Source organism: Zosterops lateralis, assembly GCF_965231275.1.
Source record: "Zosterops lateralis genome assembly, chromosome: 9".
In the NCBI taxonomy this organism is placed as follows: domain Eukaryota; kingdom Metazoa; phylum Chordata; class Aves; order Passeriformes; family Zosteropidae; genus Zosterops; species Zosterops lateralis.
The window spans coordinates 9835401-9862641 of NC_139769.1; the positions used below are offsets into that span (position 1 = coordinate 9835401).

The window sequence follows — 27241 nt, forward strand, 5'->3', positions numbered from 1 at the left end:
AGTAGTTGTTGTTGTTTGAGACATGAGTTTGAAGTGGATGTTCTCAGGATGCCCTGAGTAGGTTCTGCATGCCTTTTTAGTTTCTCAGCTCACTAAGAGTAGCTGCTGTAGCTAAAAGGCATTCATTTTCTTGGAAAGTTTGCCCTTTTTATTATGCATTTTAACTTTGCTTAACTTGTTCTGCTTTTTCTGTAAATTTGTTGGGGATGAGTGTAGCCTTTAACTTCAGAAATGGAGTATTTTTTTAAATTATTTACTATTTCTAAAATCAAGGTAGCCAAGTATAATGAAAACTCTTTAATTTGGTGCTTTTATATGTTACACTTATACAATAAATGTGAACGTAGTGTAAAAGCAGTTAGTGAGACGTTGACTTTATGTTTTAAAGGACATAGTGCTATTACTGATTTTAATACTGTTGCTTCCACAGGATTTTATTGTGTTGCTGCTGCCATGTTATTTTATTCATACGTTGGCAGGGGGTTGAAAGGAAGGTACAGCATTTCCAGGTCCTATTTATAAAAGAAAGGTCATGCTGTGTCTTGACAGCTTGTGCAGGTAAGAGGTCATGAATCGCATGAATCTCAAAATCTGGAATGTTTGCAGGAGCTTCTATTGAATGTAGTTATAGAAAGGCTTATTGTCAATGGCTTTCATTTCACTGCAAGATTCTGGCCAGTGTTCTAGTACACATAAGGCTAAAAGCAGAAGAGCTCAGCATTTGGTTTCTGATCGGCAGTAAATGTACGTTGCATGGACTGTCATTAGTCATCTCTCTGTCTGTCTGTCTGCTGCGGTCTCAGACCAGCACTTAGCCTGTGATTCGGTTTTACTTTTCAGAGGTTTTGAAGGAGGAAGGGATGACTGTACTGCTTGGACACCCTCGAGTCCATGTGACTTGGTGAATGCAGTACTCTGCGTGAGTCATTCAGTCTGGACAACACTGAAGTTGAAGCTCATTGTTACTCTAAGCCAGGCTCAGGTCTTAAAAAGATGATAAATGGTCTGTTCATTTCAGAAAGACATCTTAATGCTTTAATACAGTTGCCACTGTGTACTTTTTAGCAAGTCTATGAGTTACCTTATTTCACAGAGTTGATGAGGATGCATAGCCATAGCTCTTTTTGTGACATACTTACCCCAGTTGATCCAGATGTAACCTGTATAGTCAGAAGTTCCTCTGGATGGTTTGCTTAGGGCAGAGGCACAGAAGGATCAATTGCTTGTTTTTAACATACATTTTCAACCGTAATGTGTATTCAGTGTAGCTGCCTGTTGAAACGTTAGGGTTTCAGCTCGTGTCCAGTGATCCCAGAGTGACCAGTAGGCGACAGAGGGGCACAGACTCCTCATTGTGCAGTTGGGATGGTACAGGGAGAAAAAAAGCCAAAGGTCAGAGGAGTTATCCCTGCTTGTGCGAGCGCTGTCAGGCTCTCCCCTACCACATGTCCGCCATGTGTTCCTCATCAGCGGGATGTGGAACTCCATGACGCAGAGCAGACTGGAATGCAGAGTTAGTTAACACCCGCCGTTGGGGAATTTATCAGCCAATGTGGAATATGGAGGGGGGGGGAAGGAAACAGCCTAGTTTAAAGCAAAGTAAGGGTGAAATGAGGCATGTGACTGTTCCTCTTCAGTTAAAAGGTCTGATTCTGCTTGAGGATGAGGTCCTGGCTCATGAACCCAGCCAAAGTTTGTGGTTCCCTTAGTGTTCTGTGTTACTGATGCATTTTTAGTCCTTTAAATTGTCATACTTAGCAGAAGGTTTTTGCAGTGGCAGGAGGGAAATACCCCTGGGATATTTTCAGGGGACCATTCATCTAGTTTATTCTAAGAAATCCAGATTTCAGAGAGCCTTTCCTTTATCCTGGTCACCAAGATCCCAAATCACTCACTTGCAAGGATGCATAAAAGTGATAGCCTCTCCGTTAATTTTAACTACACTTGGTATCAGTTGAACTGCAGTTGCATAATATTTTTAGTGCTGATTTATTGCACTTAGTTCGTGGCTCCTGTGAACTCTAACCCGGGTGATTTACTGTGATGTTTCGCACTGCGAAGAATATTGCGAAAGTCATAATGGAGAGTCACAATTTGCAATTAGCTGATTGAAGGTGTATGTGGGCTCACATCCTTACTGGGCTTGCATTCTACTTCAGTTGCAGCAAATATATATCTTTGAGAAAGTTTCCATTCATTCAGAATACAATGCCGAATTCCCTGTTGAATAGCTGTAGTGTGGTTCTCCCCAAACAGCATTGTGCTGGCAGTTTCTGGAATTACACAGGAAATGAAGAGCATAGCAAACTTTCCTTTCTCTTGCTAAGACATGCTCCCCAGGAGTTCTTCCAGTAGATCAAGTAAATAGCAGAGATCTATTCCTAAGGGCAGCATGTTTCTCTGTGTTTCTGCTTTGAGAAATCCTAATTTTCTCTGGCTTTAAATCCTTCCTTTCTTCATCAAATTTATTGCACCATTTCCCCAGCTAGAGAAGATGAGAAGGAGATTCCCTTTACAAGCAGTAAAACTGCTTATCCACTTTTCTTGGAGATTTCTTGTAGAACTCTTCTTCCTCAGTCACCAAATACTATGTACTCTGTTAAGGAGGAGGAGGTAGCTATTAGATCTTGACATGTGAACTGGCAATACAGAATGCTGTATCTTGCCCCTTTACTCATTTTAGTATAAGTTGCATGTACATGCATACCTCCATATTGGCCAGCAGCAGCTGTTGATATTTCTTGGGTTGATCATCTTGAAATTCTTTAACCTTCTTAAAAATATATGCGTATGTGTATTCATAATCGGGTTGGTGAAAGCTCAAGAGTTTACAAAATCTGGGTCAGTTAGTACAGGATGATTTTAAAAAGGAATAACTTATATCCTTCAAAAAAGTTTGGCTGATGGACTTTAATTAAACTCTTAGAGTTGGAAGCAAACCAGTAAGAAAGCAGGGAAATTTAAGTTAAAGCTCAACTTCTAGTTTTTTTGCATATAAGTCATCCAGCAGCTGGTGATATTTGCAAGAGCACCAGAGACTGTCTTCTAGTATTCCCTTTGATTTTATTTCCCCCCCGCTTTGCTTTATTATTCCCAAGATGCAGCATTAAATATAATTTCAGAGGCCATGTGTGTCCTTAACTTCTCTGTCCCATTTCTATGGTGCATGTGTTCATATATGTATACATGTATGTGTAATATATAGCTTTGTTCACTGATGGATTGGTACAGCATTTGTGGAACTAAGTAATTTTTTGGGTTGTTTTTTTTTTCCCCCAGATGTGCTACATCATTTCTGAAAATACCTCTGAAATTCCCACTTCTGTGACTTTGAGCCTCAGCCAGGTAGAATAGTAATAACAGAATCATGGCCAGTGGTGCCATAAATTTCAACTAAAGCATCGGGCAAGAAGTCTGATTTCTGTTTGTACTGTTGTTAGAGATATTTATGCAGGGCTGGTCTTTCAGCAAGTGTGATTATTTTCAGAGAGGCCCTCTCTCCATTCTTGCTTTAGAATGTGCTGAGGATGTGTGTGGGGAATGGCACCTGACAAACAGCAGCCAGACAGAAGGAATAAAATCCCTTGGGAATGAGACTTCTTTTTATGGCCATTTTTCACTTCTAAGGCCACTTGAAAAATATTGTTCTTCAGGTAGATCTTGTTCCTAGATCCCTGGGTTAGCATTTGGGTGCCTGCCATTTTCCCAGATCAAGGAGCTAGTGAAGACTTAAGCTTTTCCAGTAGGAAAGTATGCAAGTACATACTTTGCAGCACCAGACGCTATTGAAAGAATAATGGACCCTTCCCACATTCAGCTCCATTCTTCTTGCACACACTCCCAGACCTCTGGAGCCACTGTGCTAGCAAATGATTACATTCTGTTTTTCTTCCGTAACTCTTCCTAAACAAAATGTTAATTGAGACATTGATTTATACAATTCAGATTCCTGTGTTAAGTCAGCATACTTAGAAGTAGCCTCTGGCTATCGAGGGGATAGATCAGTGAGACAAATTGGTGCTTGCTGGTATGTTTTTCTATTTCTTACCCTTTGAGAAAATAGTATGTATTTCAGATGTAAAGGAATACATCCTTTGCATGTGTTTGTTTTAGATGTAGCCCATTGTAGTGTAGCTTCAGAACACAGGACTCTGTGTGTTCTCTGATTTACGTTGTTATATGAAGGAAGCATACTGGAAAAAAAAACAGATTTTGGCATTTTTTTGTATGTCCTTGATATTTGTTTGAAAAAAATGTTACAATACTAGGGATATTATGTAGATTCCAGACCTTCATATGTGATAGGGGTGACTGTGACTGTATGCCTGGGGTTAAAAAATTACTTTTCCTGTCCTAGACAATGGTTGAATTAAAGGATTTGCAGAAAAGTTGTCTGACCTTTCTTCTTCCTAATCTGTTCTTCTGTTTGAAAAAAAAATAGAAGTGTTAATATTTTCCTTGTAGAGAACCATTAAAATAAGCAACCTTTGTGTTTACAGGGGAAGAGTTCTCTGGGAGATATGGTGCTGGAAGGGATGAGCTTCATATGGATTGCTGTGTTATCACTTGTTTGCATTAAAATTGCCTTGTAATTTATACACAAAGAGATCTCACCTGTCTACTTGGCTTTGCGGCCTTGACCACTTAATGTTAGCATCTCATACTTTCTTTGCTTTTTAAAATGAATGCAATATTACTTTCCTGTCTCATAGGGGCATAACTTGTGAACATTTATGTCAGTAGTATAAATGTAAAGTGCTGCTCTGAGTACAGGGTATTAACTGTTGGCTTTCCCACGCTTTGAGTCAGAATAGTACTTGTTAAAATGACCTTCAGGAAACAGCTGATCTAACACTGCATCCAGCCTGAGCTACAGGTTATGTTTGAACCCACATTTTCACTTTCAGGACTTGTATTTTTGTATGTCACACGCCTGTAGTATTTATTAGTGTCGTGTATTGTGTGTTACATTGTTATTACCACTTCAGTTACAGTGTTCTTACCACTCCTCTGTCTCTAATTCCCTTTCAAATTACTAATTTATTTTTTTTTTTCCTACAAAGGAAGTGGACATGCAGTGAAAAATTAAATATATTTTCTTTTGCATTAACAAGCCGCTCCTCCTGAGAGTGCAGGAATTTGTATATAGGTGGGTGACTCCTTGCATGCATACGAGCTGGTTTTAGGAATGCTGGCTTGAGTCTGGGAAGTGATGCCCCTGAGCTGACACCCAAGTGCAGCCCCGGGGCTTTTATGTATCCTGAGGAAATACCAGGAGGACTCCTTAGGAGGAGCCAGTCCCGCTGAAGAAACTGTTGTGTCATCTGGGCTTTGTCAGGTCCATATCGTTCTGCATAAAGGAGAAAAAGTGATGTTTATGTTTCCTTAATTCTTGCATTTGTTTGCTGCTCTCTGCTTCCAGTTCGGCCACCTGATGGCAGCTTTTAAATTCTGTGATGTGAACTGTGGGTTTGTTACCCATATGTATAGCTTTGTTCAGCACTTTCAGGATCCAGCAGAATACAAATATCAAACAAGAGTATAATCTTTTATAATTCTTCAAATAGTTTATTTTCACAGTAGAGAAGTAATTCCCTTTAGAATTAATGATCACTTCAGAGACTAACTGCTTTCATTTCTCCTAAACATTTTAAAAACATGACAGATATTTTTGCAAGTAATCTATTGTAAAGCATCTTCCAAGTTGATTTGGGCAGCTGTGTGTGATCTACTTCTTCACTTTTTTAATGACAATTTTGTCCATAAACAGAAAGAGTAAATGTTTTCTGAATGACAAGTTATGGTAATAAAACAAAGTGATACTGCCCTACTAAATAGTGACTTCATAAAGGTTATGCGCATAAACAAGGTTATAATGAACCTGTAAATCAAAAATGCCATGAACAGCAGAAATGCCAGACTCAAGAGCTGAAATAACCCTGCAGTTCAGTAGTCTGTTCCAAAGAAATCTGTCACTTTACCTGCGCCTTCATTTTAGTGTTTTGAAGTTCTAGCTGATTGATTCACCATCTGGGAGAGAGTGGATGAACAGATATGAACTTTTCAATATGAGGATGGTATGTAGTACTGAGTATGAATGATAGAAAGATCATGGCAAACTGCAGCACAATAGTTTCAAAGTTTAACTTTGACACTCTGTGCTTTGACTTCTTAATTTTCATACATGAAAACATATTGTTCACAGTGGAAGTGACTCACAAATTCCAGTCAAGACTTCTGGAAGGCTTCAGTCTGCTACCTGCCATATGCCTGAATATCTACTGCTGATTTCACTGCTCTTCCAATGGCAGTAAAAAAATTGGCCATGAGTGTTAATTCATGTCTCAGTGGAAATATCCAGTCTTAGGTATCTTAGGATACAGCTGTTTCCTAAGTTCTAGATACACTGACCTGTGAATGTTTTTATCATTGGGCAGTGCCTGAAAAGTTATTGTATAGTTAAGAGGTGAAAACTGAACCAAATTGTTCAGTATCCAAGTGAGCAGGGGTTTTGGGGAGGTGATGTGAGGCCACCACCAGCTGTGTGTGTGCACACAGGAGAGTTAAGGAGAAGTGCAGTGTACACAAGAGAAAGATGCTGTGTCTTTGCAAAGGCTGATCTGACTTCTCTGTGTGAGTTTGCTTGTCAGAATTGTTGATCCCTGCTTGCTGGGTGGTGCATGCATAGGGGGAATTAGATGAGGTTATAAAGAGCAGAAAAATTGATGAGCTTCAGAAGTATTCAATCAAGGTAGACACTGACTTGAACTTGGGTGTTGTCTCTAAAAGTGAATACTATCTTATTTACATTCACAGTTGAATATTCATTTCCAAAATTCTGGGATGTTTTGGCTTTTAAATCTACCATGAGGAAGGACAAGCAATGTCTATACTCATGGGGATCAAAATGCAGCAGGGGAAAAAAGTGTTTGAGAGCCCATTCTTAGTAGTCCTGTTTGTTACTTCAAGCAAAATTGTCACCCTCCCTGCCACTGTTTGCGTCCTGAAGAGAATCCATTGTTCACGTCTCTGAGGAACTTATGTTGTCATCCTGTTGGATAATAAGACCAAAATTGAGATTGAGAGTTCCCAAAAAGCAAGAAGCCAGTGTTTCTGCTGTTACTGTTCATAGTGGGCTTATTTGCTAAGCTAAGATTTTGACCACTTAGGTGTTTTTCAGCTTCTGAGTACTCTTCATTAATGTAGTTATTTCATTGCTGGATGACAGCATGTTTTTGTGCACTCCTGTCAGTTTTAACATTGTTTCAAAATGAGAGGTGTTTCTTATTGCCAGAAGTAGAACTATAGTATAGTTTGTACTTCCAGAAATTCCTTCATGACTTCAGTTTGTGTTTGATTTTTGGCTGGTTTGCAAAAATATATGATCCAATTGATCCAGTCATATTTTTAATTGAAAACATGCGCAGTTTGTGTATATTAAAAAACGATCATTTGCATGTAGGGGAGAGCCCATGAAAGTGTATTTGTAAGTGTGTCTACTTGCATCTGGCATAGAAAAAATTTAGGCAATTATTTTATGTGTGTTCACTGTGTATTTTTTTTCTTCTTTTATCAATGTATGTGAGAGGTCTGAACACAAATAAAGCATGCCTTGCAGATTAATTAAATCAATGTCTCTGTGGAAGCAATTTAGTTTCTGGAATTGCTCTTCTAAATCAGAGATGTAAACAAAAACCTAGTTATTTTTATATCATTTCCCTTTGCCTCATGTACGTGATTCTGAAAGTTGAAGAGTTATATGTTTATGCCTATTTTTACAGCAGAATATTTGCGTGGCTGAATTTTTATTGAAGCATAATTCCTGGTTTCCTTAAAGCTGAGCATGACTACTGTACATTGGGAACACATATTAATTTGAGCTGCTGTGAAAGGCTGTTCACATTAAAGCTGTCCAGGCAGCAAATTGTCCTCAAGTGTTTTTTCATTAAGAGTTATTTGCTGCTTTTGTAGAAACAGCTGCTTCTGCCACAGAAAGTAAATGGGGAGCTTTTTCTGAAGGAAGTGTGTGCAAAGAACAGTGTTTAGGTCATGGGCTCTTACTGTCCCTCCTTCTTCCTTCTCTACCTACCTAGGGAAGATACAAGTACCATTTCATTTTGTTCTATCTCCAGAGACTCTTTTTTTTTTTTTTTTGAGATTGGCTTCAGTTTGTTGTTTCTTGGTTGTTGTAGTTTCCTCACAGACTGTGAGCTCATTGTGCTGCTTCCTTTAAAATGTAGAACACAAAAATATTACCTATCTTAAAAGTATAGAATGTAAAGGACTATACACTTAAAGATATGGTCCATGCTCCCATTAAATGTGCAATTCCAGCTTTTCAGAATAAAGCTATTTTCTAGTGAAGTCCAATCTAATAATAAAATCTATTTGTGAAGATTGCAGCTTCTGTGTTGTGAAGAATCAGACCCACCCCTTCTGTTGCAGTGCTAAAACTCCCTTTTATTTTTAATAGCAAATTATTTTGAGAGCAGAACCCAGAAGCATGGAATTTTTAGAAGTAAACTGGTCTTTTAAGGCTTCCTGTTCATTTTTTTTTTTTTTTGTGCTTATTGCTTCTTACTCTCTGTGTTTACTTTTTTTAACTGTCTCTGCAAAAGCAGCCATTGTAGACTTGGGCCTTTTTTATATTGCTAGCATAGTCTAGAGGGTTAGCACAGGTCTTTATAGTTACAGATTGGTTCTAATACATTTTTTTTCTTTATAAACTAAGGGCAGGATTGTACACGAAATCTCTGTTATTGTATTTGTGCTTTGTACTCATGCACTTGTTGACTGTTTTACAAGCCAGTAACGTAGTAGCCACAGGCTAGGAAGCTTGCCCAGAAATCTGGCATATTTAATTAGTGCTAGTAAACAAGCAGAGTTTCAAATTTAATTTTTCCTTCTTTAATTCCTATAAACCTCAAGCCATTTAAGACTTAATTTTGACACTAGTTTCGTTTATGCAGTTGGATAATACTGAAACAGTCTACAGCCACAGACAGAATGGTCCCAGTCTTTTCCAAGCAAGAAGGGAATAGAAGTTGTTTTGTTTTAATAGTATCTGAGGTTGATGTAAAATTGTAACTTAAAATCTTCAGGTCATCCACTACTCATTTTCTTTTTCTTTCTGTTAGGCTAAATGTTTCAAGGTGAAGCAATTGTCCTACTATGAGTTTAGCCTTGCTAAGGACAGGGACTGAATTTGTTGCTGTTGTGGTTTTTGTACAGAGAGCTCTTCTAAGAGCAAATGATAGAACATCTGAGCTCTGGAACTTGCCATGGCCAGTTTATTGCTTCTAGGCTGTGAGGTTTAAACTCACTGCCTCAGGTCGTATAAACAACAAAGGATTCAGTTGCTGTCTTTTCACTTGCTTTTCAATACCAGCTTGTGATCTGTGCTGAAAATGGTTCTCTACTGCTGCTTGCGCTGTGAGGGACCATTGAAGTCTAGATTCATGACATTTCTCCTATCTGCTTCATTGCTGAAGCCACTCTATCTTCAGACAAGTAATACACTGGGTGTCATAGCAATAAAATGTGTTAATTCTGTCCAAAAACTGGACTTCATAACTGCAGCTAAAATTTTTAAAAATTAATATTGAAATTGTAAAAATACACAGATGAGCAGTGTTTTGTTAGCTGTCTTGACAACTTTTCCTTCAAAAATGTTTGGGGGGGGGGGGGGGGGGGTTGTTGTTTGGGGTTTTTTGCCTACTTATTTATAAAGGCAGCTCCTACCTTAGCATGTGCTGAAGTGAGAAACTTCTCTCTAGTGTGTGTGAGGTTTCTCAGTCAGCAATAACTGTTCCAGAGAAGGAAGGAAACCTGCTCAAAGTACCTCCTCACTGCATTGAATTCACCAGGATTTTTTTCTGCAGTATTCTAATTACTGTATGATCGCTGTTCCAAAGGAGTAAAATTCTTCCAGCTCAACCTTAAGCTTTCATTCAGGTGTTACTATGGGTGAAAGGTGCGAGAGATTCTTGAAAATTCAGCTCTATCTTTAGTGCAGTATGTTTTCTTTCATCTGGGTTTAATGCTATAGAGCTCCAACTTTAGCATCTTCCTGAAAGCATTTTAGTTGTAAGTTCAGTTTCTTGTAGTAATATGAAGCAGCAACTTCTGTTATAGCTATTAACAAGTCTGGAAATTTTAAATCATGAGTAATCTGGTCTAACCAGAAACTAATCCAGCGTGGTTGTAACCACTGTAATTACTTGTTTAAAAAAATGCAAATTTGGACTTAGGGTGGATGTTAAGGTCGTCTTGTGGTGATGATACTTTTTTGTGTCTAGCCTTTTTTCCTTTTTTTTTCCTCTGATACTTATATTCATCTTTCCATGGTATTTCTAATGGTGTTTTGTAAAATGCCGGTTAGCTATTGAAAGAAGTAATCATGAAGTCCTTTTGAGCTGAAAAGATGAGTGATGTCTGTCAGAGGCTTCAGTCTGACTTCAGTTCTCCTTTGGCTTTTAATTCTGCTGTCACTCTGCAAAAGAATGTTACACTTGCTGATTTTAAGACATTCTTTGTATGAAGTTCTTGTTTGATGCTGTCAAAATGTTAGTTGATAAATTGTATAGGTTCTTTTAAACTAGAAAAAGCTTAAGTATATCTGTATTTCTTGTGTGATGTTCCTATCACCCGGGGTATTTTTTTACTGCAGAACTGGGCTGTACTCTAAAGTTGATGATGTCCCAAGCTCTGATGGCTCTCACTGTCTTGAAATCTCACAGCTCAAGGTTGATGCTGCCTTAAATCTGAGCTAGCATGTCTCTGAAGATGTATCTGAATACACAGGCTGAATCATGACTTCGGTATAACCAAGTCAGGAAACCACTCTGTTTTCCTGTAGGGAAGCAGGATTCATGAAGTCTTGGAAGAATTTCCTCTAATATGTATTTTTCTTTTATGTCCCCTTTCAACACTGCTGAGGTGTGGAGCAGACTGTGCCCTGGCAGTCATAGCCAGGCTCCCTCCACAGTGGCAACAGAGCCAAGATCTGTGCCCACTTTAATTTCTGCCTGAGATAAAGCTGTTCTCACAGTTGTTGTTGGGATCTTGTCAGTATGAAGAGTGATTACTGTGTCAAGTGCTAAAGTGTCGAGGTTCCAGTGGAACTGAGATGTGAGTAGATATGGTAGTAAAAGCTTATTGTCAATCAAAACTGAGGCAGAGGCAGTAGTTTCCAAAAATCAAAAAAAACCCCACAGGTCAAAGCATCAGCTACGGAAGCTACAGACCATCACGGAGCAGGAACAAAGTATAATTCACTTAAAGTAAATGAAGGAAATTAGCATGGCAGGTTTATGGCAGAAAGGCTGGATTTACATGGGCTGGATTTGAGTAGATTTTGGTAATATAAACCATAACACTTAAATTTTTCCCATCTTTGGACTCAAGGCTCATGTCTCGTTGCTTTTTAAAATGTGTGTTTTGGTGGGAGCCAGATGCTGCTGTAGTCTTTTCTTTCTTCTCCACTTCTCTTCTTCCTTCTAACCCTAATGATCTGCTGTCAGACTCTTGTCAAGTTGTTCTTCAGTCTGGTGAAATTTAACTTTTTTGAATGCAAATATGCTCTACAGAAAGATTCACAAAGATGCACGTTCTGTCATGAAGAGCCTTTTGCTTGTCAGGCAAAGATCCCAGCAAAGGGAAGTGAGTGATCAGCCTATGGCCTGTGCATTGCGTGGGTTTAAAGTGAGATTTTTAATTTTAGTAAACCGGTGGTGCAGAAGTAGGTGATTCTCATGGACAGCAACTCATGATAGGAAACCCAAGAATATATGTGACAGCTTCAATGTGTTCTGCTCCTGGGCCCTGTGAAATGCAAGGGAAACATTTATGCTTATTTCAACTTTGGAGGGTTTTTTTGCTTATGCTTTTACTTTCGATTTAAGGTTGGAGGAGGAAGAATTTCTTTTTGCCTATGTATTTTAGTAGCCCAAAGGTATGCCCTTACCTTAAATTCCCAAATTTTGCAGATCTATATTCTAAATAGGACCCACCTCATCTGGAAGGTGCAGAAGGTCTTTGGAGCCTTGTCATGCAACTCTCATGCTGCAAGTACAGTTTTATTTGCCTTTGAGTCCGGGCCAGTGGCATGAAGAAATTGTGTCAGCCTTGCTGTGTTTAAGCTATATATTGCTAGTGACCTGCAGCTTTGACCTAGTACTCAGTTTCACTGTTTCCCATGCATTTACTGTAATTACTTGATTTAAAAAAATATATCATATGTCTACTGCTTAGCCCTTTGGGAACTGATGTAGGAGGGATCAGCAGGAGCTGCTGTTCTTCAGTAGCCTCTATACAATCCTCCAGCTTCAGTTGTTTTCTTAAAACTTGTTCCTCTGAAGTGTTGTCATCCTTTCAGCCCTGGTGATTTTAGGGAACAATTATTTACTAAGGTGAACTTCCATGAAGTAGGAAGCAAAATGAGCTGAAAATTGGAAATGATTAGGGTTGCCAGGTGCAGACTTTCAGTTCTTTCTCCTTCTTCAGCAAAGAAAGTGTTTCCCAAAGCTCAATTAAATCTCTTAAATCACAGTTTAGCCCAGCATAAGAAAAATAAGCTCAAACACCAGATCTGAACTAAGTGACTAAGCCATGTCCTGTTGTGTTGGAATTGAATTGGTTATAGCACACAATAATCTACTTTATTGTCATCCTGGCCTTAACTGTAGCATAAGATGATTACATTGAATGTGTATAATAATAAGGCTTACACTTTGTATATAGCCCTTTAAATATTTTGGCAGACCATAGAAAGAACCTTTACGTGCAAGGCTTGATTAATCCTTTTCCTCTGTGTATAGAACAAGTAGCTGCCAGAGCTCAAGGGTAAAACCTATTAATAATGTCTCTGGCAGTCCCCGCCCTCCTTCACAGTGTATTCTCTTCTCTTCACACCAAACTCCAGGCTTATTATCATTTTGGTCTCTCTCTTTTGCTTTCCCAGTTTATACATAGCAGTCAGGGTATTCTAGCAGAATAGTATCTAGTATAAAAGTGTCTAGTATAAAATATTTGCATGAACTCTGTTTTTCCAGTGGCAGGGAAAGAGAAAAGGGGTGGTAGTGTTGTGGGCAGCCTGGCCCCTGCGTTATTTCCTGCAGCTGTTCACACTCAGTATGGTAGAGAAGAGCCTTAGAACCAAGTTTGGGGAAGTGCTTTCATGGGCAGCTGTGTCTGGTGTGCTCCCAGGGGGATGCACATGCATCCAGCGACGTGGCCACACAGCCCCCAGGGAGCAGCACTCCTCTGACTTGGGATGGGTAAGGAGTTACTGTTATTCTCCTCTTCATATGGGGTAGCTGAAGCAGGATGAAGAAAAACATTTTTCAGTAGGTTCATGTGATGGGGTGGCTGTGCAGCCATTGGCACCCTTTCTCTTCAGCACCGAAGTCAAAAGAGATGTTAATGTTAAAACACGACATTGTTGCCAAGAAAATGATTCTTTCTACAGGGAGGTCACACTGGCTTATTGTAAACCATTACTGACCTTGAGCAAATATTAATCCTGAGTTCTGACTGCTAACCTATACTCTCTGTACTAGAGAAAATGATTTAATCTTTGGCTTTCAATGAAAGTTAGTTCCTTTACCAAAAAGTTTTCAGCATGTTTTTGTCAGAAGTAGGTTCAGAGTTTGTATTATAGTCTCATGGGTATATTAATAACATAATACAACAAAGAAAAATGGCATGTGGTGAAGGTTTTAAGTGAAAAATATTTATTATTCAGAAGGCTTTCAAGCAACTTAGGTCACTAGATCAATAAAACATTTTCATTTGGAAAGTACTTCCCATTTCTGGTGCAGTGTCTCTTTAGCAGCAGCAGCTGTGAGGATGGATGATGGGTAGTTGTTACCAGAACTGCAGCATCCTGTCCTCCCTTGCCAGATCCTCAGTGGACCAAAGCAAATCTTGCCCTCCTGTCTTTTGAAATAAGGCTGTTACAAAACTAGAGGAAGGAGAACAGTGAGGGGATGCCCTTAAGCAGGGAAATGGAGGTCCGTGTCATGAGGGCTCACAGCACGTGTTGGGAGACACCTCATAGTAGCCTGTGAGTCTTAAACTCTTGGGTTCCCATTGCTGAGCTGTTCCTCAGCCAGAAGTGAATCAGTCCCACCCAAGAAGCAGCATCCTCCAATTCCCCCCTGCCCACCCTGCTCTGCTCCTCCATTCCCCCCTGCCCACCCTGCTCTGCTCCTCCATTCCCCTCTGCCCACCCTGCTCTGCTCCTCCATTCCCCCCTGCCCACCCTGCTCTCCTCCATTCCCCCCTGCCCACCCTGCTCTGCTCCTCCATTCCCCCCTGCCCACCCTGCTCTGCTCCTCCATTCCCCCCTGCCCACCCTGCTCTGCTCCTCCATTCCCCTCTGCCCACCCTGCTCTGCTCCTCCATTCCCCTCTGCCCACCCTGCTCTGCTCCTCCATTCCTCCCTGCCCACCCTGCTCTGCTCCTCCATTCCCCTCTGCCCACCCTGCTCTGCTCCTCCATTCCCCCCTGCCCACCCTGCTCTGCTCCTCCATTCCCCTCTGCCCACCCTGCTCTGCTCCTCCATTCCTCCCTGCCCACCCTGCTCTGCGGCAGCGGCCGAGGGGCTCGGGGAGGGGGGCCTGCCCCGCCGCCGCAGCTCTGCAGCCCAGAGGTGGCAGCATTTCACCGGTGGGCAAAGGAGCCCCGGCATACAGTGGGGACATTCATGTGGCTAAGTGCTTTGGGATCTTTTTGGCCAAAAGCACTGAGTAAAAAGTTTAAAAAAAAAAAAAAAAAAAAAAAAGGTCATAAGGTGTCTGGGATTTTTGAAGAGCCAATGTAACAGTGGTCTTTTATTATTACTGAGTTTACAGCCAAGAGCTGTCCCGTAAATGAGCAATGCGATTTAGGGATTATTTTTTTTTCCTTTAAAAGCAGGAATGCTTGAGACATTAAAGGTGGTCTGGCAGCTTTTGCTGTGAGACTTCTCTTCATGTTGATCTGTACACTGGCTTTGTATCAACACGAGAGCACCACGTCCTTGCAGACAGGCAGGGGTCAGCACTGTGTTTGAACTGAACCGCACGCTGCTTCATGCAAGAGCACCGTTCATGGTGTGGGGGATAGGAAGAATGTGATAGAGTGTTTGGCTTTATGGGCTATGTGAGCTACATGCCATTAGTTAGAAAAGATGCAAGTGTGGAATGCATAGTTTGCACTTAGCTTGCTGTTATTTATTTACTTTGGACGGACGGGGAGGAAGATTAACTAATACCCATGAGCCCATGGTGGATGTAATTCAGGTATAGGTTTAGGAGCCAGGTTAATAGCAGGTATGATTAGATTTTTATTGTGTCATTGCTTGGATTAGCGTTAGAGTACAGGCAGCCTCAGGTCCTTGAGCTTATTTAAAGACCTTCATATTTTCCGTCAACAGCTGTATGAAGTTAGGGAAAGGGAGGCCATGGGATTTCTTTTTCTCAGCTAGTTTATTTGTGAGGTGGTGAGGTTAATGTGGCAATATCCCATTCTTAGTAGAGAGGCTTTTTGGCTTTAAGCATTGTGTGTGCTCCCTTCAGATTTATGATTTTGACCCCAGCCTGGCATTATCACACTGTCAGTGGGAGTATGGAGCTGGTTGGAACCTCCAGCTCTTGGTGGTAATCTCTGTTAATTAGTTTACAGTTGAAACAATTGTCCGACTTCTTGCCTTTAAACAAGGGAAGTTTGCTCTATCAGTGGTTGATTTCCCTGAGGGAGGAAATCCTGAGGGGGGTTATCAGGGAAAGAAAAGCTCTGAGCTCCACTTTCAAAGCAATGCCATGTATGAAGCATGCATCAATCCTGTTAGTACTGCTTATTATTTCACAATGGCGTGTCAGGAATTACAGGCACAGACTTTTCTAAGGACTCTTGCAGACCTTTATGCACTCTCATCCCGAGTCAGGATTTTGTGGAATTATGTGCTAATAAAAGCTAATTTTACACATTAAATTGCATTCTTTGACATTGCTCTTTTAATTGCTGATCTTTCCCTGACTTCTCCACAGATCTCTCCTAGCCTTCTAATTGTCAGCTTTCTGCCAGGGAGCCCTCCATGCCTCATCATTAGGACTAAAATCTGCCATCAGTTAACACGCAGAGAGCTTATAACTGGGAGCAGCCCCCTCCCTTGCATGGGAGCACAGACAGTAATAGACACTATAGTGGCAGCACCAAAGGGAGTTTTACCATGTATTTTAATGACTTGTGCTTGATTACATTTGCTAGATTGAACCTGAAGTTCATTTAGTAATTGGTATGATTCTTACAGGGCACACATTTGACATTCCTCCCTCATTAAAGAGCTCCAACAATGGCTGTTGCAACTTTCATCTCAAGGGTGACCCTCTCAGATACATATCCAGGCTTTTTCTTTTGATAAACCACCCAACCCGGCATTCATTAACACTTAACCATCTGCAGCCAGCCCCTCCTAGTACCTTCTCTCTTGCTTTGATGATATAATTAAAAGCCTTCTGTATTATCTCCCTCGAAGCAATAAGTCTAGGTGCGTCAGCTCCTGCATTGTTTGTTATTTGATTCTCTCTGTATCAGCTGTTCTTGCAACGGGCTCATTTTTCATATGTTGTAAAGATTAGCTGATGGAGTGGGAGATCAGAGGCATGAGGCGAGAGTGTGGCTCTCGATATTACTAACCAGATGCTCATTTGAAATGGTGATGGGGTTTGGTGTTATCTGTTAGATTATTTGGCTCCTTTGCCTTTACCTGAAGATAAACTGGTTTAAGCATTAGTCAATGAAAGTGAGTATCATCTTTAGTGGCTTGTTATGATAGAGTACTCTTATCAGTCTGGTTTAGTGTGGCTATTTTCTCCTTGAGCCTGGTTTACAGAAATCACGGCTTTGTTTATGCGTGTGCCCAAACTTGCCTGTTTGACCTTTGAAGCTGTGATTATAATATTAATCTATGGGACTATTCTGTTGCAAATCACTTAGGTGGTCTGTATTTCAGAGGATTTCCTTGTGAGACCTCCCTCTTGTCCAGCATGATGTTCCATTATTGTTAGTGTATTCTACATTGAAAGCTATCGCAGACTGGTGTTTCAGTACATCTTGTCTGGCTGCTTTTTGTAGGAGGGTTTGGGTGTAATGGAGGAGCTGGGATAACACTGTGCTATTATTTGTCCACTTCCACTGATTTTGTATAACTTTAAAACAAAGTTGCTTAGCTACAGGAGAACAGTGCTTTCATGCAGATACAAACTTCAGCCCACAAATCCTCAGTGTCCTGTGGTGTAGCTACATAGCATTATTCCAATTTGCAGGTATGGAGACTGCATGTGTCAGACCCAGACAGACACTGGTGACAGAACCAGCATTTACTGGGGAATTCCTGTTTTATACCATTATTTGATGCTAAGCCCCTGCAGCCTTCCTCTGTTGTTTAAGGGGTGTTTAAAAGATCTTGAATAGGTAGAGAAAAACCTGGCATTCTGATGCTAAAGAAATTCTGTCTTGTTTGTCATCTTCAGATTAAGAATTGGAGTTTTTCCTCCCATTTTTGCCTCTCTTTTCTATGTTCCATCTGTTTCTATATTTTACATGTTTATTGTCTTGTTCCATTGATTTGTTGATTTTCTCAGTAAACTATTATATTCATTACATAAATACAAAGGAACTTTTTTCAGAGAAGATAGGAAATTTCTCCCTCATACATACACAAAATGTGGAAATCATTCTCAGAATGCAGAGCAGGAGGGAATCTAATGACTTCCAACTGCAAGATCTCATTAAAATTAGTGGATTCCCTATCCTCTTTGCATGAGGAACATTGCTATTTGGGCTGCCTTCCACAGCAACATCTGTGCCACTGATAACATCAGTACTGGAGCATTGCTAGGTGAGCTCATGTTTTGTTAATGAAGTAATCTACTGAAAGTGCATATATCATTTTCTAGTACCTCATACTTCACTGCAAAGTGTTCTACTAGTATTATAGGAGCTTTCCTTTGCAAATGGGACTTAAAGAATTTTGTTATAGTCAAAAATATGCGTAGCTTGAATGGCATGCTTGAGAAACGCCACATAAGTAATGAAATGTTAAGACTTAAGTACTTTGGTAGTTCAAGGCATTAATTGAGAAATGCACTGAAAAATGGCTTACTAGAACACCTGATGTTCTTGGTAGCTTTGGTGTTACTAAATATTTGGTGTGATAGTATTGGTTTACTGTTAATATGTCTGCCCAATTTGTGAGTGATCCTTCTACTGAGCTAGCTACATAATAAAAGTGATCATGATCAAACATCTGACTTTAGCATGTTCTGAAATAAGCAAACCAAGTTGGATAGAGTATACTGATAAAATACGTTCATTCGAACTTAATTATGAAATCCAGACATCAAAGAAAGAAAAATGAAAACAGAGACAATTTCAGGTGTGGATTGAAATTTCTCTCCTTAATAGCCTCCAACCGTGAGTGCAGGTTTGGATGTCTTGAACAGCTCAGCATAGTCCCTGACTGTTATTGTGTTTTGTCCTTTGTAATCTGCAGGCTAAATATTCTTGTGGCTTTTCTCGTCTGGGAGGTAGTGGCAAATGTTCAGACAGCCAGAATGCTCTCAAATGAGGCCACAGATTTGTGGAAGGGAAAGTAATATTGGCCTAAAATATCTAGCTGGTTTGAGACAAGTTCCAAAAAGGGTTTCCATTATCCAAGAATAGAGAAAGCATAAAGAGAAACAATAACAGTCAATGAATCTTTATGATTTAAACTTTGTTCTTAAAATTTTGAAGCTACCAGGGATTCCTAAAGTTCTGAAATATTAACCTGACACTGTTCCAAAAGCAAAGATTTCCCTGTTTGGCTTACGATGCGTGGGAGTTTCACTGATCTTTCCCACCTTATTGGGCTGGATAGCCAAATGCTTTGTAATTGAGCTGTGGCAATCTTTTGTAATGTGTAGTGTAGGAAAGGTGAGCAGACCCCATCTCCTTCCCCTCTTCCCCTCCAGGAAGTGTTGGAGAAAATACAGTAGTGTTGTTGTGTTTGCTAGCAGAACATGCCCAGCCTTGCATATATATTAAGGCAGGCACTTAGCCAGAAGCTTTGAATTATTGTACCCTGACATTACCCACTGTAACTTTTAGCACTCTGGGCCCATTACTTTGGCTTCCTGCCCAGTAATGTGCAATTTCCACTTACATGAGAAGATGTAGCAGGAGTAATGACTCCTTGGAGGAGGTGTTTTCTTTTGCAGCAAATCAGCCCAGGGCCAGCAGGTGTAAGTTTATAGACACAGCCCATGAATGGCAGCCTGAGCTCTTCTGTTCCAGCAATCCAACAGTAAATGGAGAGGAACAGACCTTTGCACACTTGTCACTATCCCCCGACCTCATTGCAAAGTCAAGTTTTTGTAAACAGCTATGCAAAAGCTCCATGATTTCCCTTTTTTATTCTTTTCCAGACACCCCAGAATGCATATCAGAACAGGCCTGATGGATGCCCATCTCTACTGTTTGAAGAAATATGTGGTAGACTTCCTGGTAGAAAACAGGTAAGAAACCAAGCTGCACACAAGGTAGTAGCAGGCATTTGCATTGACTTATGGTTTACACCAGAGCTTTTAAAGGAATTTCTTTTTTCATTAAATTAGCTAGCATAAAATATAAATATTAAAGAAACTAGTTTTCAAAATATTTTAATTATACTAAAAGGAATGCCAAGCATTATGTCTGAGTGTTTTTTTGGAATCTTTTTGAAAAAACAAAACAAAAACCCCAGCATAAGTGAACACTAACATTTTTTGTCTCTTTTATGCATCCTTTCTTTTTCTAATGTATCTCTTCTTTTTGGCTGCTCATTTTACCAGGGTTTCCCCATTGTTAGGCTTGTGAATACATTTCTGACCTTTGATTTCCCCCACCACAGTCTGTTTTGGTCTTTGCAATCACCTTCTCTCTGCCCCTTCACATACACCACCACTGCAGGTGGGCTATCTCTGTAGCATCCTATGTTTTTAGCTTGTGATATTCCTCTGTCAAAACTCTGAGACCACCCACGGAGAGTAAGAAAAACATCCATTTATGGAAGCGGAGAAGGATCTTAGCTATAATATTTCATGAAACAGACAAAAAAAAACCCTGTTTGTCTTTTAAAAACAAACAAATGAACACTCCCCCTCACAGTAAGTAGTCCAGTTTTGGAATGATGTCCTGTTCTTAGACTTTTTATAGCTCTCTCATGCCCATTACATATACTGAATGCTCACGGAGTTCTCAAGAGTTTTTCTTCCCTTTTAAGTAAGATAAAAGATACAGGGGCTAAGTGTTGTGTTCATAGTACATTTTCTTAGCAGATAAACTGACATGTGAAAAAACATTGAGGGTGGGAGATTTATGTTAGTCTTGACCATATACAAATCTGGTGATACAGCTGGATACATACTTGAAGGAGCTCTTCCAGAATAAGGGTCTGTGAGTGAGTTAAAATTAAGTGGAAAATCTGTGTTAACCCCAAGGGCAATTTCTTACCATGCATAAGAATAAGGCTTATCCAACACTTTGACTGGTACATGGGGGCATTGTACAAGTTATTTTAATTCCCACTTGTCTACAGAAACGTGTGAAAGGTGAGAAAGTTTCAGGAGCAGCAGATGCTTTAAACCTTGAATTAACCATTTATTTAGTGTATTTTAGGAAGTTCGTGAGGGTTTGAAATTCTTGTGCTTCCTGTGGTAGCATGAAGCAGTGTTTACACCTTTCTTTTGTCATAATACAGCATGTAGGACTCATTTCTTGAAATCCTAGTACCTAGTTTTGCTGGAATTAGGGTAATTTCCATTTCTGGAATATTAGATATTTCACACATTCAGGTTTTTTTCTCTGGTATTTCATTTGGTTTTGAATTTAGATCTGTGGGACAAGGATGGTCTTTGTCAGATATGTCACTCAGAGAGGCCTCTGAGTGTAAATAGCGGTAACTTCAGATTTCAAGGCTTTGTGCTATTTCAGTGGAAACTGGTGAGATCTTTGATTTTGTCAGTCAGGATTTTACCTTGTATTAACTGAAACCAGTAGAGTAAAATTCTTCTAGTTGCCCCCAGATCCCTATAGAACAAGTCTAATGACTTTTTGCAGGTATGACCGACCGGGGTTTTTTTGTTGTTTTCTATTGCAAGGTCATTCTCTGTCTTCACTATTTTTTGAAGCTGTGCTGCTTTTCTGTGACACTTCCATTATAAATAGATCATTTACAGCAGCTAGACAGTGTTTCTTAAGACCTGATAGCAACATCTGGCTTACTAATGGTAGATGGCTGCTTCATTCTCTTGATTACACAAATGCTGCTTATTCAGTCAATTGAGAGAGTCAATTGCAAGTAATGTGCTTAACTGGCAAATCTGGGGAATGGGACTTTTGCCATGAGGAATAACTTCAGCTTTCAAACTTCTGGCACTGATGGGCATTTGCAGCTTGTTTTTCTTCTCTGAGGAAGGGGAGGACAGTGCATACCCAAAGATCTTTCCATGTTTGGCAGCAGTATGCCAGAACTTTTGAAAGACTCTGGGGATTCTTTTTTTTTTTTTTTTTTGCCTCAAAAGTACTGACATCTACATAATTGTTTGGGTTTAAGGATTCTTTTTAATACTTTGGTTTTTAGTCCACAGAGAACCTACAGTAAAATTTTGCCTCTCTGCAATTCTGCACCAGGACTGGAGAAGCTCAGATGCCTTGTTTAAGTTGTTCGTGTTTAAAACTAACAGTAGGGACTGAAGGGAACAGTGAAGCTCTTGTGCGGTGCCAGGAAGTACTGACACAGTGTACTTCCTCAATATTACAATATTTACATTGTGTTAATATTTTAACAGCGGGATTTGATGGCAGGCAGAACACCTTTTTTCATTGTTTGTAACTCAGTGAAGCATTTACATTTTTTCAAATGTTTTTTTTTGACGTACAAAAGTTGAAAAGATGTTGCCCAGCAGTAAAAAAATCAGATGCTACAACTGGCTTTTGTAGAGGAAAATTATGATTACTTCCAGGTTGAAGTATTATGTGAAAACTAATGTGGTTATCTGTGTGGGATGTGTTTCTTCTTCAGTGAGTCCCAGCTTAGCTCCAAAGATATGGCAAAAACAAGCTGTGCCTGAGTGAATCTAGTTTGTTTATAGCTGTACCTGTAAGAGTAATTGGCATTCAGATTAATACATGTGTTGTAAATAAAGTACAAAGTCACAAGCAACTAATATGAAAAGAGGGGGAAAGAAGAATATGAAATGGCTAAACCTTGGTTCTGTCTAAGTATGTAAATCTTGCTTTAGGATTTGGAGCAACTTTGTTGTGTGGCAGCTTTGGAAAAAGACTGAATATTCAGCTCCAACATTAAGTCATGATACCAAGGGTTTTTTCATCAGCTTTATCATTGCCTTGCTTTGTGGTACTCAACACATCCTTTGATTTTTCTGTGCACTTGTTTCCTCTTCTGGGTGGGATTGTTTGGAAAATAATCAGTATTTGTTTTGCAGCAATGAGATTCTATGATGAGGGATGTTAGAAGAGGTCAAAATACTGTTTGGTAGCCTGTAACTCAGTTTGTAGTCCTTTAATACATTTTTATGAACTATTTTAAAAGGTCTGAATTGAGTATTACCCTGCCTGAAATTTTACTGCACTGTAGCAAATCAAATTCTTGAGTTTTAAAAGACGGAACTTGCTAGTGCCTTTGAATAAAAGTCAGAGGAACTATTCTGTTTATTAGAACACCCTCAAATATGTATGTCCAGACAAAAATAAAAAATACCATGCCCCTTATGTAATTTAAATCTGGGGAATTTATTTTTCAGGAATGAAACTGCTTTTTATTTCCTCTCCTAGAAGGAAAAAATGCATTTTGGCAGTTAAATCTCCATCTATCACTCATCCACTAGTTCAGCACTGGATTCTAGTGAAATCAAGTGTGCAAGGGTCCTACCCTGTCCAAATCTACCAAGCTCAAATGCTTGTGGTTCCATGCTGGCTTGGGCAACAGCTGAAGAAATTCTTGCCCATAGCAGTTTATTTCCTGCAGCTGGAATTTGTTCCTTCTCTTCTTTCCATACATTTGCTTCACCAGGATAGGTTGATTAAAAAGTGCTCTTTAATCAGCTGCAGTGCACTGGCAACCTCTGCACAGGGGTGCCAGTGTGAGATTGAGAGTTCTGCCCTCAGATAATGTCTCCATCCCTGCATCTGCAGCAGACACCCAACACTGGTGACTTCTGGCTCTGTCCACATAATATTCCCAAGGGATCACAGACCATACCCTGCTACCAGCTGGATTTATCCTGTTTGAACAGGAACTGTGACCTCAGTGTGAAGCAGCTCTTGTATGGACTGAATTTTCTGCTGGTGGTACCTGACCCTGGAGTTTGTGTCAGCAGAGGCCTTTGATTCTTCACCAGGTTCCTTTCTTCATCAGTGAAATCAGAGTTGCTGGGGTTGGTCTTGGTAGAGAGTATGGAGTTGTATCACACCTCTACATGAGAGGGAAGTCAGTTAAAAATACGAGCCCTTTGTATTTAGGTGAGAGCTTTCCTTTCCTCAGCACTTCCTCCTTCAGGGCAAAGGCAGTCCGGAGATCTCATGGGTGCCGCACTTTGTGGCGTGGGAAGACAGGCAAGCACAGGCTGTGTGTGCTGCTGGAGCTGCTCTGCCAGCACAGGGCAGGGATACTTGAAGGTGAACACCTGCAGCACATGATGAACTGCACAATATTGCTTTTCTTAAAGCAATCGTTCCACAGGCTGAGCCAGCAGCGAGACAGAAGCAGAGGCTGTAGCTGGCTGGGGGCACGGCTCCACCCCACAGCTGGCGGGCCTCACACCCCTGGGGCCCTGGAGTGGCAGCCAGCACAGTAGCCAGTCCCTTTTTTGGCACTCTCCTGAGTGCTAGGTTGGAATCCTGCCTCGCTGCTGCATTCGGAGCAGATGGAAGAAGAGAGTCCTTATTCCCTTTCCCCCATGAACTTGGTGTGTAGCAGAGGGCAGGATGTGGGCCTGTGCCGGGTGAGCCCCGCGTGTTGCACAGACACGCGCTGGTATTTCTTTGCTGTGTGCTGACAGTTGGCTTGCTAATAATCCCAGCAAAGCTGCTACCAGGAGAAACGTGATCAAAGGGAAATTGCTTGGTAGCTTGTGTTCAGTTTTTCCTGAAAATTTCTAAAGCTTTGGCTTGGTGAAGTAAGATACATAATTTAGAGGAAGGCAGAAGGGAGATAGATATAGAGCAACCCCTTTCGTTGTAAAGTTTTAACATGGAAAATTCAAACTTGCTTTGGCAATTTAAGTCTTTAAGATATGTCTCTACATATCCTGTGAATATGCTTAGGAACATATGTAATATTCATTTATAATATACGTGTATGTGAATGGCATTGTGCCCAAAGTCAGTTGTGCAGGTACAAATGGTAGCATTTGTTATATTTGTTAGAATCTTACCATGCTCACAGCTGAAACCTGTAGGCATATGGAGACTGCTGTTTTCACCCCTCATTGAAGTAGACAAGAAAGTCCAAAGCCAGATCAAGGCTGCCTAAAGCAAAGCAGTATGTGGTCCTAATCAATCAGGTCCCCAAAATATTTTTTCTCAAATTTCATCAGTGCAGAGCTTGTCAGGAATATACTAATCAAACTTTGATTATGGGTTGAGCATACAAAAAGCCACATTTAAAAATACTAACTTTGTAAATTGTAGCACTTGCCAATTAATGAGTGCCACAGCTGAGGCTCCCTGTACAACTTTTTGCTTTTGTTTTTCCTGCACAGTATGACAGAGCCTCAGTTACATAACTTTGTACCTTGTTTGGGGTTTTTTTTCCCCCTCTATGACCGTTGCATTGTCTGAGATGTCTACTGAAGGAGATACTGTTCAGGGTTGTACATAACTTCTGTAGTTCAGATGAAGGCCACAAACCTTATTCTCTGTTTAAACCATGTTCTGAAGATAAGTTAAATACTTATTTTGGAAAGGTAAAAGTAAATATGTTCCTCTTGGTGCTCATCACTGATTCTGTAATGCCCATTAACTATCTTTTCAGCACCTCTGTTAGTGAAGCAGTGGTTTTCTCCCCTGTGAAAGTGGGAAACCAGGGTACACAAGAGCTGAGGTTTGAAGCATCTTTGTCTTAAGTATGCCATTTTTCAATTCTTAACATTATACAGGGATCTCATAATGTTGAGAAAATCTTTTTCCATTGATGGCCGCTGTTGCAGGGTGATAATCAATGGCAACCTGCAGGAATTAGATTTTTGTTCTGCATTCAGCACCATCCATAAAATCATCTGACAGAAGGGAATTACAAAAAATTAAAAATCAGTTCTTCAGGCATCATTCATTTGCCTTACATCTTAGCAGTTCTTTTCTCCTCTTGCAGCCCTCTGCCTTGTACATTTAACACACATGTTCTAACAAATGAGGCAGTCATTCTTCTGCCTCATTACACAAAGGTGATTCATCCCCCAGGCATAGTCCATCTTTGCATTGAGTGAAGGTGTGTTTTTAAGGGTTGTATCATAATGTGAACACGCAAAGTCCTAACGGTATAAGCAACATGCTTCTAGCTTTTCTTAATTTGAGTGCCCAAACTGTTACCATGATATTCTTTAAGTGTGTGTATATATATTTATGTATGTGACACTTCTAGAATTAATCAATGAATCTACTGTGACTCTTGCTAATGGAGTAGCTGTTATCAGCACAGATTTATCACCTTTCAGGCCAGCCACCAGAAGGAGATGGGATGCTCTAAACTTCAAAGAATATCCATCTCAGCATTTATAACCTTGGCCCGGAGCATACTCTGTTTCTCTGTGGAACAGTGCATGAGTATTTCAATTACCTTGCAGAAAAGAGACAAGGGAGCATGCCCAAGGTAGAAGTACTTCTACCTTTTAGAAGTAAAAAAACCCAAAACTAGTCTCTTCCAAGCATGTGCAAACAGTGTTTTTTCAGACTTAGCCTGATGTAGTATGGGCACTTTTCCTGTTTACAAATGTAATGCCCAGATGAAAAGACAACCCTGTGCTGTGCCAAATTCTAAACAGGGAAGTGCAAGAGCTTTTCAGCAGATCAGATGACATATTTTTAACGTGGTCAAAACAAAGGGGTTTTTCCATAATTTTGTTCTTGGAAATAGCTGAGACTTTTTTGATGACACTATCCAAAAAATAATCAACTTGAGGGAAACACCTGGCATGGGTAATTTCAGCCAAAACAGTTACACTTTGGCAAAGTTTACAAACAGATGAAGACAGAAACTTAAAACAGGAAATTCTGGGCAATTTTTCTTTAGGTACCCTAGTTGCCCCACCTCTGAACGTTGGTCAGTTCAGATTTGGTGGAGGCACATGCCCCTTTGTGTTTGCTCAGATGTTCTGGGTTCTCTGTTCTCCACCTGGGTGTCACATGCCCTTTGTGACACAGGAAGATCTTCAGACTTCATTTCCAGAGACTGTGTAGGCATAAATTTTTGGAAAACAAAATTGACAACGCACATAATCCTCTTGTATATTAGGACATTTCACATATTTTATGGTGTCCTTCCCCCTTTTCCTCCACCCCTCCTCCTCCTAAAACCAGGTAAAATTTTGTGTTTGGTAATGTGTTTTGCAAATCACCATTTTGTCCAGAATCTAATCCTTCTGAAGTTTTGGATGTAGAAAAAGTTTCCCAGACACAGTCACCTGGGGAGTGGGCAGTTCTTCCTGTGGCCAGAAGGATTATGTGTGGTACTGAAAAGGCAAGAATGATAAACAGCAGCACTGTGCTCACTTCAAAAGGTCTGAGTTAGCAATTCACAGTGCCTTATCCTGGGAATGCTGAGTGCTAACATCTTGCCTGCCACCAGGGAAGTCCACTTTCCCTGGGGAGCCCTCCTCTCAGGGTGCACCCGTGAGAGTCTGAGCTGTAGCTAAGAAAACAAACCAGCTTTCTGCAGTTCTTCCAGCGCTGGAGAGCTGCCTGCCAGAATTTGCCAGTAGAGAAACTCTTTTCTGAACTGAGCAAATTTGCAGTAAACTTTATAGCCAAAGTCAGTATGATTTGTTTACAAAGTTAAACACTGGGGTTTGGGTTGATTTTTTTTTTTTTTTAAACTGCTGAAATAAATAAGAGCAAATTGTGTGAGGTCATAGTGCTCTGTCTTTCCAAACTGCTTCAGCTGCACTCCCAGAGCACACTTTCCTGCTCAGCTCCCCTCTGCTGTGTCCAGAGAGCCTCT

General features: G+C 40.3%; 1 protein-coding gene across 1 annotated transcript in view; it reads left to right on the top strand.

Moving 5' to 3' along the window:
* Positions 1-27241, top strand: part of EIF2B3 (eukaryotic translation initiation factor 2B subunit gamma) — a 99702-nt gene that overhangs the window by 31629 nt on the left and 40832 nt on the right. The window contains exon 5 of the mRNA XM_083867324.1: positions 19452-19541. Coding sequence (XP_083723450.1) covers positions 19452-19541 — 90 coding nt within the window. The remainder of the gene's footprint in view (positions 1-19451; positions 19542-27241) is intronic.